At 37.5% G+C, this 13,489-nt stretch overlaps 1 protein-coding gene across 2 annotated transcripts in view; it reads right to left on the reverse strand.

Moving 5' to 3' along the window:
• Positions 1 to 13,489, reverse strand: part of LOC114340580 (la-related protein 1B) — a 241,811-nt gene that overhangs the window by 65,096 nt on the left and 163,226 nt on the right. For both annotated transcript variants that reach the window (XM_028291346.2, XM_028291345.2), the window contains 5 exons: positions 11,178 to 11,590; positions 3,980 to 4,199; positions 951 to 1,073; positions 576 to 811; positions 290 to 459 (listed from right to left, as the gene is read on the reverse strand). In XM_028291346.2, the coding sequence (XP_028147147.2) occupies positions 290 to 459; positions 576 to 811; positions 951 to 1,073; positions 3,980 to 4,199; positions 11,178 to 11,590 (1,162 nt within the window). The remainder of the gene's footprint in view (positions 1 to 289; positions 460 to 575; positions 812 to 950; positions 1,074 to 3,979; positions 4,200 to 11,177; positions 11,591 to 13,489) is intronic.

Consider the following 13,489-nt stretch of genomic DNA (forward strand, 5'->3'; position numbering starts at 1 on the left):
GGGGGATGAGTTCCAAAAGCGAAACTATATCACTTCGAAAGCTCATAAATCGATCGTAATTCTGCCTCAAAGATCGATTCAATATTTATATTTTTAAATAGGGGGGCTGAGTCAACGTTGACGCAGCTCCCCCAAAATATTAAATTCCTGTCCAGTGTAACCAGCTTAAAATTTTTAATCTGCGGGATATGAAAGCTAATAATTTACCCCTATTTGTTTTTTAATTTCCGCATGGTGGGGGAGGGGGGCATCTCAACAGGGGTAATTGTATGAACTTAAACCTACTTACCTTTCAAGCACTTCTGTCTAAATTTGTGGTAAGCCTGCTGTGTAAAGTTATTGTCCTTTAATAGGGCGTGTGATGGATGTTGGAAAGATGGAAGAGCCTGGGGTACGCTACCATAGCTTCCACAACTTGTACCCAAATGGGCATCACTAGGGCTTGTACCATAGCTGCTTCTGTAAATATTTATATTTTAACACAATACTTTACACAACGCTTTGAGATTGCGATCATAGAAATGGTAAAACTGTCAGAAATGACTTTGGAATTTTATATAAAAATTTATATTTACCCAGTTGATGTAGTACGAAGCCGATGTTCTCTGACATCCATGATCCATCCAACATGCTGTTCGACTGGAGGATTGCTTGAATGTCTAGTTTTCCTTTTCCTGGGAGTACTAGGATCAGGTCGGTCGTCTTTAACGACGGCATAGAACCTTGGAACGTTTCTACTTGGTGTAGTATTTGGTTTCCTATTGTTGTTTATAGAGGTAACCGATTGCTGTTGTTTTGAAGGACTATCAACCTAATAAAAAAAATTAAATACGAAAACGCATTACACATATGGAGTTCAAAACCCTTTTATCATTAAAGTTTTGACAGTGCTACTCAGTAAGCACTTATTAAATAAGTTCTTATTTAGTGTAATACGTGATGATACATACCAGTGGGGGTGGTGGAGGTGGTAATTGTGGATTTGGTTTCTTTGGAGCGGGTGGAGCTATTTTCCTAAAATCTTCTTGGCTAATAACGGTGACAGTCTTGTAACTCTCAACTGAGCTTCTTTCCTATAAAAAATAATAGTCTCGAATAAGCGTTCTGCTAAAGAAGTAGTTTCAATTTCAAGTTTTCCTCATGTTGTATTTTGATGAAGTGGATACAAACCACATGGCGTAGAGGACTTTACACATAAAGTGGTGTCAGTTAAAGAAAGCTACAATTATGATAAACAATTAAATAATGAGAAAACTAACTAAAGCAAAAGAGAGCTTGAAGAATTATTTTAATAGTTTATTAAATTAGGGGTGTGACCAATGGTCATAATGGAATTACCAAGGTTGCATATCATCAGAATAAAATAAAAATTCATCAATCAATAGAATCATATGAAATATTCCAAAAAAAAACGTCACCTTCATAAATCATTGTCAGGGACGATGTATTTTTGCAGAACAAAAGTAATGGTTAAAATATATAAATTGTTCACAAGCAGTTTATCTATTCAATTCCATTGTAAAAGTACAAACATTAATAATCAATTTTATTTTTCCATTTCATCATCATCATCGTCGTTCAATTCCTTCGGATTATGGCTTACGGTATGATATGGTACATCGGGGCAGGGCCCCTTTGTGAGCCCTTCAGACACTTAGACTTCCTACGGCGACGGGTCCATTGTATCACCCCTATCAGACTAGGTCCATAAGAACATGGTCTTCGGCGTTTCTGGGGCCCAGGCTGCACCGAGCTCCCATGTCTGTCAGAATCACCAGGGGCTGCAAATCTGAGCTCCTCCTGCCGCCCTGTAATCGTTTAGCAACCTTATGGCTTCACAAAAAGCCACAAATCTCTTCAAGGGCAACTCCCCCACCTGGCTCGGCTGCATAAAGACTGAACCCAGGATCTGCCACCTCTGATAGGCCAATGCCGGACACTTCCAGAGGACATGACAATGTGTGGAGGTTAACTCCTCCTCATCACATAGACGGCACCGTGTGCCATCCGCCAATCCAAGCAGATGAAGGTGCCGCCGGAGTCTACAGTGGCCGGTGAGCATACTGACCATCAGGGAGCATCTTTTACTATGGTCGGGAAGAAGTTGGGCTGTGAAACCCACTATGTGGAGCCTAGCCTGTCTGATACCTCAACAATTGGCCGAGGAGTCCTGGAACCTCTACAAAAGAAGCTCCTTGAGATTACCCCTACTAGTAATGAAGGTCACCCCAATCACAGGTTCGGGTTCCACAGGCAGAGTGGATGAGTCCCGTCTTGCCAAGGCGTCAGCCCGTTCATTGCCCTCCACACCTGTGTGTCCCGGTACCCATACTAAAATTATGGCTTACGCTTTCGCGTATTATATTATAGTGTGGATTAGTGCTTTGTGGTTTCAGGTAAAGGATCTTGGTGGCAATATGGGTCGCCGATGCTCATACTGTAATAAAACTTCGAGTAATGTCCACTGTTCCTGACTTTGTACTTTTTTAAGTTTTTGAATTTGTTTGTACTTTTCTATATGCGTGTTTTTAAAATTTTTTACCGTTGTTCCGTCAATATATCTGGAGTCATCCATTTCTTATGCTGTCACTTGATATTTGTAGGTGATATATGCTCTTGTCCAAGATGGACTGGTCATGTCCATAGACTCGCTAATAACCATCTTGCCAAGTTAATCTGGGAGGAAGCTCCCACAGGAAGAAGTCCCTTAAGACGCCCACGAATGCGATGAAGAGACAATATATGGTCAGACTTAAAGCAATGGGGCCACCCACTGACCCAACTATCATGGACGAGCGTTCGAGATGGAAGCGAGTTGTGCAGTCAGCAAAGACCCACCCCGGGTTGTAGTGCTACGAGAAGAAGAAGATATGCTCTTGTGCGTTCAGAATTTGACTTTTAATCTGACTTCTCAGGTGTGCTCTATAATTTCCATAGTAGTGTATTCGGCCTCTTGATTATTTTGGCCTTTATTCATGTATTCATAATACTCTGGTAATCTGTGCTCTGACGTCATCGAAAGGATGCCAGGTTGAAGTGGAGATGGGCAGGACACATAGCCAGAATGACAGATGGGCGATGGACAAAGAGGCTATTAGAATGGAGGCCAAGAGAAGACAAGAGAAGCGTCGGTCGACCGCCTACAAGATGGACTACTGACGACTTAAAGCTAAATAAAATCTGGATGAGAGCGGCGCAGGATAGAAGGGGTTGGAAACGAGGGGAGGAGGCCTATGTTCAGCAGTGGACTTTTTGAGGCTAAATGAAAGAAAAGAATCATAATACGGAGGATAATCCAATGATTTTCCTTCTCTTTTAACATTGATGTATTAGGTCTTTTTGGTTTCTAACTTGATGATCTACTGTATCTTGTGGAGATCTCCATGTATAAAGGTATCTGGGGGCACTTTAAACCACGTGTCAGAAACAAACATTTGAGAACTGAATTAAAGTTTCGCCTCTTTCGTTTATTATTCCCAGTCCTTAGTCTTCAACAGTGTTGTCGAAGCTTCCCTTGTCTACTTTAGCGTTAGAGAAAAGACACCTAGAATAAAAGTTATCTCACTCTTCTTGGTGTGGGACATCAGATGTTTTATTTCGGCGTAGAAGAATAGATTTGCCTCTTCTAGTTTATCAGCAGTTGGAGCATAAACATGAATGATATGAAGTTTTTCAGTGTTGCTTTCAGTTGTATCATTGTTGTGCCAGAAAGTGGTATGAGGTTGAGAACCGAAAAAGCGGCTTATTAGACTCTAACGCCTAAATTAAAGCCATAAGATATGGAAAAATGTATTAATTGTAGGACTGTATACAACAATTTTAGACATCTGAATAAGAGTTGTATCTGTTTTAAAAATACTGAAAGTGATTTAGAGGAGAACTAGAATCTTTTGCTATTCTATTTTTTGGTGGTAACCATGGAAAGATTTATATAATTTTCAAAATGAACATAACTTTAGAAATTGTTTGAGATACTTACATAATCTTGATCAGTCCATAAGTCCTCTTCGTAATAAAAAAGTCCATCATTTATAGCCTGAATGAGATCTTGACTCATTTTAACTCGAGTAGTCCAATCACCGGTCCGATCATACCCTTCATGTTTAGGTGCCCTTGGGGTTGAAGTTGTGTTTTGTGTTACAATTAACAATTTATTGACGTCTCTGTCACTCAGTTCATCTGAATCGTCTTCTGGTGGCCTAAATAAGATAATAATCATTAATAAAAAACTCTTTAAAGATAAGTAAGAGATTTGTAATTATTTTTTCAATTACATACTTAAAAATGGATAATCTTTGAATGAATGACGGGACGTGGAATGCAATCTTAGATTCCCCCTAGTCTGCTTTAGTCATCGTTCGTTTGCCTTGCAAATTTTAGAAGGCACGAATTCAGGTTATCACGAGAATCTTGGTTCCAACGATAGAAGGTTTAAATGTTCGGATCTAAGACTTCTCATTGTTTTAAATAGATGTCGCTACTGCATCTAATAGCAAATTATTTCATATAATTTTGCTTAGTAAGATGGCCTCTCTGAAGATCCCAAAAGCGTGAAACGTACGTAAGAGGATGGTGGTTGCCTCTGAAAAGGAATGAAATATTAACTGCCATTTCATTTTCTTTTAGTTTTACTCCTGAATACAAGGAATCAAGATTCGATGGAATTTTACCTAGATGAATTGACGGAACGTGGAATGCAATCTGAGATTCCCCGTACTCTGCTTTACTCATCGTTCGCTTACCTTGCAAATTTTAGAAGGCACGAATTCAGGTTGTCATTAGAATCTTGGTTCCAACGATAGAAGTTTTAGATTTTTAAGATCTAAGACCTCTCATTGTTTTGGATAATCTTTGTTTTAACCAACAAAAGGATCTATATATAGTAGTTAAAAAAAATTTACTAGATTATGATGGGGGGTACTAGATTATGGGGTGTAAAGCTAGTTCGCGTCCGTAGTAGAATACTGCACGTGCACCCTGGGTCATGCTAAATGAACTAGCACAATAGGCAGCCAGACAATCTAGAATCTCTAGATCTCCTGGCAAGAATACATTACAAAAATAAGATATGTCTCCAACCAACAACTTAAAGGGACCTTCTCAGGACCAAACAACAAAACGACTCGGACCAAGCGTCCGAATATGCCATTTAAATATAGAAGGTATTGGTAGAAGTAAATATGAGTACCTTCAAAAGGTACTCATTGAAAATAATATCGACGTAGTCGCAATTCAGGAAACCCATGTAGAAAACGAGGAACAAATTCTCGCTAGAGGAAGAATTCATGGCTACGATTTACTGGGTGCAACTTACCATCCAGCTTATGGAGTAGCAACCTATGTCTGAAACAAAATAGAAAATGCACACATATGTTCTACATCAGACATAAATAACATTCATACGGTTACCATACAAATTGGCGAAATTACTGTCAGCAATATTTATAAACCCCCGACAGTCCTGTGGGCTCCGCATGTTATTCACGCCCACCCACACCCCTCAGTGTATGTCGGAGATTTCAACAGCCATCATGAACTATGGAAGTATAGACAAAGTGATCAAAACGGCGAGGCTTTGATAAACTGGAGCGAAGGGGTTGGCACGTATTTAGTATTTGACGCTAAAGATAGGGGAACTTTTCGATCTGCAGCCTGGAGGCGAGAATACAACCCAGACCCATGCTTTGTCTCCACAAACGAAAACAATCAACCCCTGACAGCTTCACGTACAGTGCTCCCAGATTTTCCACATAGCCAACATAGACCAGTTGTAATAGAAGTTGGCATCAAAATACCAATAATAACATCTTTCCCTCGACCTAGGTGGAACTTTAAAAAAGCAGATTGTGTGACTTTTACTGCGAGATTGGACAAATGTCTCGGATGGATAACCCCAACACGTACAAACTATATGAGATTTGTTGGCGCGGTTATATCTACAGCGAAGAAAACTATACCCAGAGGATATCGTAGAGATTATGTCCCAGGATGGGATGAAAAATGCGAAAAATTGTATCAAGAATACAACGAAAGCCAAGACCGAGAAATTGCGGACGAACTGCTGCACAGTTTGGATGCAGCCAGACGGCAAAAATGGATGAAAACTGTGGAAAAACTAGACTTTAGTAAATCAAGCAGAAAAGCGTGGTCCTTACTTAGAAAACTTGGTAGTAGCAGACACTCAACTAGAGACAAAGTACCAATAGTTCCCAACAGAGTGGCCTCCCACATTGTATCAAACTCAAGGGCACCTAGAGATCGTGACCACACCACCAAAGTAAAACAACAACTAAAAATACTAAGTAATTGATGGATTCGACCGTTACTTGATGGAAGTTCATTTTATCTAACAATAAAACACTGAAAACGTTTGTTTTCTATACTTCCACAAACTTTATTATATCTAAGTGACTACAGCTGTTTCGGCGGAGTGCCTTTCTCAAGTGATATAGTTTACAATGTGTTTGCCTTTTTAAGTCTTCAACTGAAGAGGTTGAGGAGTGGGGAGCTGTTTGTCTCGAGTTGGCCATTCAGAATTATATCTGTATTTTTCAGTTTATTAATTTCCATAGATTCTAAAAAAGATAGCTTAAGGCCTTTATTTTGAATATGTAGAATTTGAAACTCTTCATTGAAAGAATGATTATGATCTAGAAGGTGAGGTGCGTATGTAGAAGTGTCTGTTTTTCTATTGTTGAATGCCCTTTTGTGTTCTGCTATCCGTTTGTCAAAAGTTCTGCCAGTTTGACCGATGTACGTTTTCGGACAGTCACCACAAGTTAGTTTGTACACACCACTCTGTAGTTGTTTTCTCTTTCGGCTTTTATTGTTCTTAATATATTTGCTTAAGTTGTTGTTAGTTCTGAAAGCTGGTGTTATTCCTTTCTTTTTTATGTATCTGGCTATTGTTGTTGTTATCTTGCCAGTATATGTGAGAGAGCAGAAGGTACTGGGTTCTTTCTGTGGTGGTGGATACACTAATTTAAGGGCTTTCTTATGGAGTTTTTGGTTTAAAATTTTGTTAACTGTTTGTTCGTTATAGCCGTTGTTTACTGCTATTTGTTTAATGATGTTTAGTTCTATTTCGAAGTTATTTTTTGTCATGGGAATTTCTGTCAGTCTATGTATCATGCTATGGTAGGCTGCTAATTTGTGTTGTGTAGGATGGGATGATGAATTGTGTATAGTTGTGTCAGTATGGGTAGGTTTATGATATACGGAGAACTCATGTTTGTTGTGTAGTCTGGAAATCGTTACATCTAGAAAGTTTATGGAGTTATTCTGTTCTGTTTCTATTGTAAACTCAATATTATTATGAAGTGAATTAATATATGATAGAAATTGGTCAAGTTGTCTGTTAGTTCCTGTAAAGCATACTAGTATATCATCCACGTATCTCCACCAATATAAGAACTGTTTAAATACGGGATGTTTAGAAATTGTTGTTTCAAGTTGGTTCATAAATATATCTGATAGCAATTGCTATCTTCAATATCTGATATATCTGATAGCAATTGCGTATCTCCACCAATATAAGAACTGTTTAAATACGGGATGGTGTAACATCTGATACGTGGATGATATACTAGTATGCTTTACAGGAACTAACAGACAACTTGACCAATTTCTATCATATATTAATTCACTTCATAATAATATTGAGTTTACAATAGAAACAGAACAGAATAACTCCATAAACTTTCTAGATGTAACGATTTCCAGACTACACAACAAACATGAATTCTCCGTATATCATAAACCTACCCATACTGACACAACTATACACAATTCATCATCCCATCCTACACAACACAAATTAGCAGCCTACCATAGCATGATACATAGACTGACAGAAATTCCCATGACAAAAGATAACTTCGAAATAGAAGTAAACATCATTAAACAAATAGCAGTAAACAACGGCTATAACGAACAAACAGTTAACAAAATTTTAAACCAAAAACTCCATAAGAAAGCCCTTAAATTAGTGTATCCACCACCACAGAAAGAACCCAGTACCTTCTGCTCTCTCACATATACTGGCAAGATAACAACAACAATAGCCAGATACATAAAAAAGAAAGGAATAACACCAGCTTTCAGAACTAACAACAACTTAAGCAAATATATTAAGAACAATAAAAGCCGAAAGAGAAAGCAACTACAGAGTGGTGTGTACAAACTAACTTGTGGTGACTGTCCGAAAACGTACATCGGTCAAACTGGCAGAACTTTTGACAAACGGATAGCAGAACACAAAAGGGCATTCAACAATAGAAAAACAGACACTTCTACATACGCACTTCACCTTCTAGATCATAATCATTCTTTCAATGAAGAGTTTCAAATTCTACATATTCAAAATAAAGGCCTTAAGCTATCTTTTTTAGAATCTATGGAAATTAATAAACTGAAAAATACAGATATAATTCTGAATGACCAACTCGAGACAAACAGCTCCCCACTCCTCAACCTCTTCAGTTGAAGACTTAAAAAGGCAAACACATTGTAAACTATATCACTTGAGAAAGGCACTCCGCCGAAACAGCTGTAGTCACTTAGATATAATAAAGTTTGTGGAAGTATAGAAAACAAACGTTTTCAGTGTTTTATTGTTAGATAAAAATACTAAGGTCTGCATGCCCGCCTACATCTGAATACTCTGACGAGTTTACTCCAGAAGAAATTACCTCAGCAATATCAGAAATTAAGTCTGGAAAGGCACCCGGCTCCGATAAAATACATCCAGAATTTTTACTCCATTGTGGCAAATATGCTAGGAAATGGCTGGCTGATTTCTACACAGATATATTAAAATCAGGAGAAATCCCCATTCCCTTAAAAAGGCCTCCATTATAGCCATATTGAAACCAGGAAAAGCAAATGATCAACCTCAAAACTACCGACCGATTGCACTGCTGAGCTGTGTCTATAAACTGTTGCAACGCTTAAGCCACAATAGAATTAGTAACAACATATTTGGGGTGATACCTATTGAGCAAGCAAGGTTCAGACCTAACCGCAGCTGCACAGATCAGATCCTATCCCTAACAACACATGTTGAAACAGGTTTTCAAAGAGAGCAAAAAACATCCGTTGCTTTCATTGACCTATCAGCTGCATACGACACCATCTGGAGACAAGGACTAATCTGCAAACTGATCCGTGCCATCCCATGCCAAAAGGTAACCAAACTCGTTGATAGCATGCTCACCGACAGACCTTTTCACGTCACAATGGGCAACTTAAGAAGTGTCCAAATGAAGCTCAGCAATGGACTGCCACAGGGATCTGTTTTGGCAGTTCTCTGAATTCTCTTCTCAGAGAATATCGAAAAATCGAGGCTAACCATCAACTACCCATCCACCATGATAAGCTTGATATCGAAATGCACAGACTGCGCTCCAGATATCCCCCATTGTTAAGGGCCACCTGCCTACATCAGGAACATTTCGGCCTCACCAACGCTTGGAGAAGACAATGGGAGAGCGACTCACCACAGGAATCACACCAAATGGCCTGTATCGATCAGAAACCGCCAGGCTTTGAACTGCCCCGCAATACATGGACGGCGCTGAACAGAATAAGAACAGGTACCGGTAGATGTGCTGACAGCTTGCATAGATGGGGAAAGGCCCTTACTCCTGAGTGTGACTGTGGTGCGCAAAGGCAGACCGTCCGCCACATTATTGAGGAATGCCCCCGAAGGCGGTACCCTGGAGTTTTCGATGAGCTCCTGAATGCAACCGAAAATGTTTTACATTATATTAATACATTAGATGTTCGTTTGTGATACTTCATGTAATGTTTTATATACTTTTTTTTAAATTATGTGTTCTTATTGTATCTATGCCATACGATAAAAAAAAAGTAGATTATGATATAAAGGACTAAATATGGGGTAGTTAAAAAGAGAGAAGAACAAAGATATTATATTGCAGAAATGAGAATGCATATTTATATGGATTAGGTAAGTGACAAAAACGGAAAAATTAAAAATGAATTTAAAAGGAGGTGCAACCAAAGAAAGTATTCCACCTGTTGTCAATAAGGTGGTACGGAAACGATATTTATTGTCGTTTTCTGTGCTACTTCGATTGATAACTTACTTTGTTTTTCGGTAGATGGCCCTAGTTCATCCGTGACATTTCTTTCTTTGCAATTCGGGAAGGCCCAAAGTATGATACCTGGGGAAATCGGAGAGAAGAGGATATGGGACTACTGATGAGGGGAAAAAGATCTCCGAAACCGGTATAGACTTTTCCTGCACTCTCCGATTTAACCAGAGTATTATGCAGCTGCTGCATTTTCATGTTGCAAAGAAATTGAAAATGTTTATACATTTTTAATTCATTAACTCTTTTGTTTGAGTATTAAGGAATCTTTCTTGTTGGGCTTTTACCACGCTGAGCAGATGAGTTGTGAATTATTTAAAATTCTCTTATCTTAATTTCCTCGGCATTCTGTATGATTTATAAATTTTGAAAATCTCAGGTGTAACCAAAGAAAGTATTCCACCTGTTGTCAATCTGGTGGTACGGAAACGATATTTATTGTCGTTTTCTGTGCTACTTCGATTAATAACTTACTTTGTTTTTCGGCAGATGGCCCTAGTTCATCCGTGATATTTCTTTCTTTGCAATTCGGGAAGGCCCAAAGTATGATACCTGGGGAAATCGGAGAGAAGAGGATATGGGATTACTGATGAGGGGGAAAATACCTCCGAAACCGGTATAGACTCTTCCTGCACTCTCCGATTTAACCAGAGTATTATGCAGCTGCTGCATTTTCGTGTTGCAAAGAAATTGAAAATGTTTATACATTTTTAAAAATGAATTTATTAGAGGAAGTCTAAATGTGGCAACACATAATTACGCAATAATAAGCATTGCTGAATGTCTAGTTCTTGGAGGGAGTAAAGTCCAATAAGACATGATAGGAGACTGACGAAACATACTTTCGAAGAGGATTGATATTGATGTCATCAATATAGAAACTTATGGAAAATGAGGTAGGAAAGCCAACCAAACATAGAGATAAAGGCAAAGATAATAATGATATTAATTATGGTTATAATTATACTGATGCCTATAATAACACACAATATATTTGCATTTAAAATCCCAACATAAATAACAAAACCGAATAAATAAACTGAAAGATAATTATTTCCTTACCATTCATTAAATGTATTTTGTCGTCCAGTTGGCACTTCTTGATCTAACTCTTCATCAAAATGAAAATCGAGCTCTTCTCTCTCAAAAGACTTGACCTTAGACTCTTTTTTGACCTTATTTTCTTTATTTTTTCTCTTCACCTCTCTCCAGTTTTCTTCATCTTCATTCTTATCTTTTGGTTTTTCTTTTACAGAATCCTGGTTTCCGTTTACTAAAGTGTTGAATTTTTGTTTCTTTTGTTCTAGATCAGAAGGAATAAATTCAGCTACATCAGGATTTAAGTTATCAAGCTGTCTTTCTCTAAGAGTTTTAGGTAATGGCGGAGGTGGAACTACTTTGGCAAGGATTTCCTCCGTTTGCTCGTTATTTTCATCCAATATAGGCCATCTCAATGGATCTTTCTTCGGTCTCACCTAAACAGATTAAGAAAAATATCAATTAGATAAGCAAGTCTGTAGATAGTTGAACGGAAGTTAATCAACTCATGGAAACTAAGAGTTATAATAGTTAACAAAATTAATCTAGTCGAAAGACTAAGTATACAAAAATAAAGTCTTTAAAAAAAGATAAAAAGAAGATTTTTACAATATTTTGCAGAAATCATATCTCAAAAAATACGCATAGCATGAGTTTTATTGTCATAAAGGGATCCAAAATTGAAGTGATTGTGTAAAAATGGTGAATGAATACATCTATAAGCCTATAATAAAAGCTCTTGATAATCAATCATCTTGTGCACATGCCCCTAGATACGAAAGAACGTTTCTACGAAGAAATGGGCAAGACTTGATATGAAGCTAAAAGTAATGTCAAGATTCTACTGGGATGCGAATTCGAAAGTGAGGTTCGAATCTTTTTCAAACAAATATAGCTGCAAAAGCCTATATGAAGATGAGGAATTTAATGTTAAGGCAATTAGGAAAATCAACTACATGAGTAGGATAGGGTGAATTTTGATGGTTATAAAGGTATTGTGCACTTTGGACCGGCTTCTGAAAATACATACTTGATCAGACCCAGGTTCTATGAGAACCATAATACTACACATTCATAAAGTAATGGAGAAAGTATTCAAAATTAACCCGACTAACTAACACTAGAAAAACTGTGCCCAATCGGCAAATCTCCTTTGCCACAACTGACTCACCATACAGTGAGAATTGTTCTGCGACTACTATGCTTCTCAATTTCAAGGTGCACTTATACAGGCTGTCCAGAAACTCTACCGACAAACGAAGACAGGATATTCTTCAGATAATTTCAAGACAATTTAGCTCAATTCACCTAGTCCTAAAATGCTTCCTAAGGGAACTAGAGCTCTTTGAAAATGGCATCTTGTAATTAGTTTTTCTTAAATACATCCAGAACACTTTAATTCAGAAAAACGAAACTCGGTACGTATATTTATCTTCCAGGGATAAATCGATTCCATCTATTGCGAATTTCTAGTAGCGATCATAAGCGTCCGTTTTGGGTAGGACAGCGATTATTTTATCGCATAACTTTTTTGTCTAAACTTTTATACATTTTTGACACTGGATTATTAAATTGTGAGGTATTCTAGTACTAAAAGGTAGTCTTGCTTAAGTCGGTAGGACACACGGTTTTCTAAAAAAAAAAAAACAATTAGAAAATTTTTCGTTTTTTTACTTAAAAATTTTTTTCAAAAAAACGGTGTATTTTACCAACTTAAAGCAAGAGTAACTTTTGGTACTAGAATACCTCATAACTTAATTAGCTAGAATCAAAAATGCTTAAAAACTAAAGACAAAAATGTTATGCGATTAAATAACCGTTGACCTACCCAAAACGGACGCATATGACCCGTACTAGAAATTCGCAATTAATGAAATCGATTCATCTCTGAAATATAAATAAACGTACCAGTTTTCGGATTTCTAAATAGTGTTTTTTTGAATTTTTTTTGGAAATTCAAAAAAAGAAAAATTTCAAATCGATTTTTCTAGAAAACGGTGTATCCTATCGACTTAAAACACGAGTACCTTTTAGTTGCAGAATACCTCACAATTGAATAATCCAGAGTCAAAAATGCTTAAAAATTTTAAAGATAAAAAAGTTATGCGATAAAATAACAGTTACCCTACCCAAAACTGACGCCTATGAGCGGTACTAGAAATTCGCAATACATGGAATCGATTTATCTCTGCAAGATAAATATGTGTACCAATTTTCGTTTTTCTCAATAGAAGCGTTCTGGAGTTATTTAAGAAAAACTAATTACAAGACGCCATCTTCAAAGAGCTCCAACTCCCTTAGGAAGCATTTTCGGACTAGATGAATTGGGTTAAAAT

Source organism: Diabrotica virgifera, chromosome 10 (genome assembly GCF_917563875.1).
Source record: "Diabrotica virgifera virgifera chromosome 10, PGI_DIABVI_V3a".
Lineage (NCBI taxonomy): Eukaryota > Metazoa > Arthropoda > Insecta > Coleoptera > Chrysomelidae > Diabrotica > Diabrotica virgifera.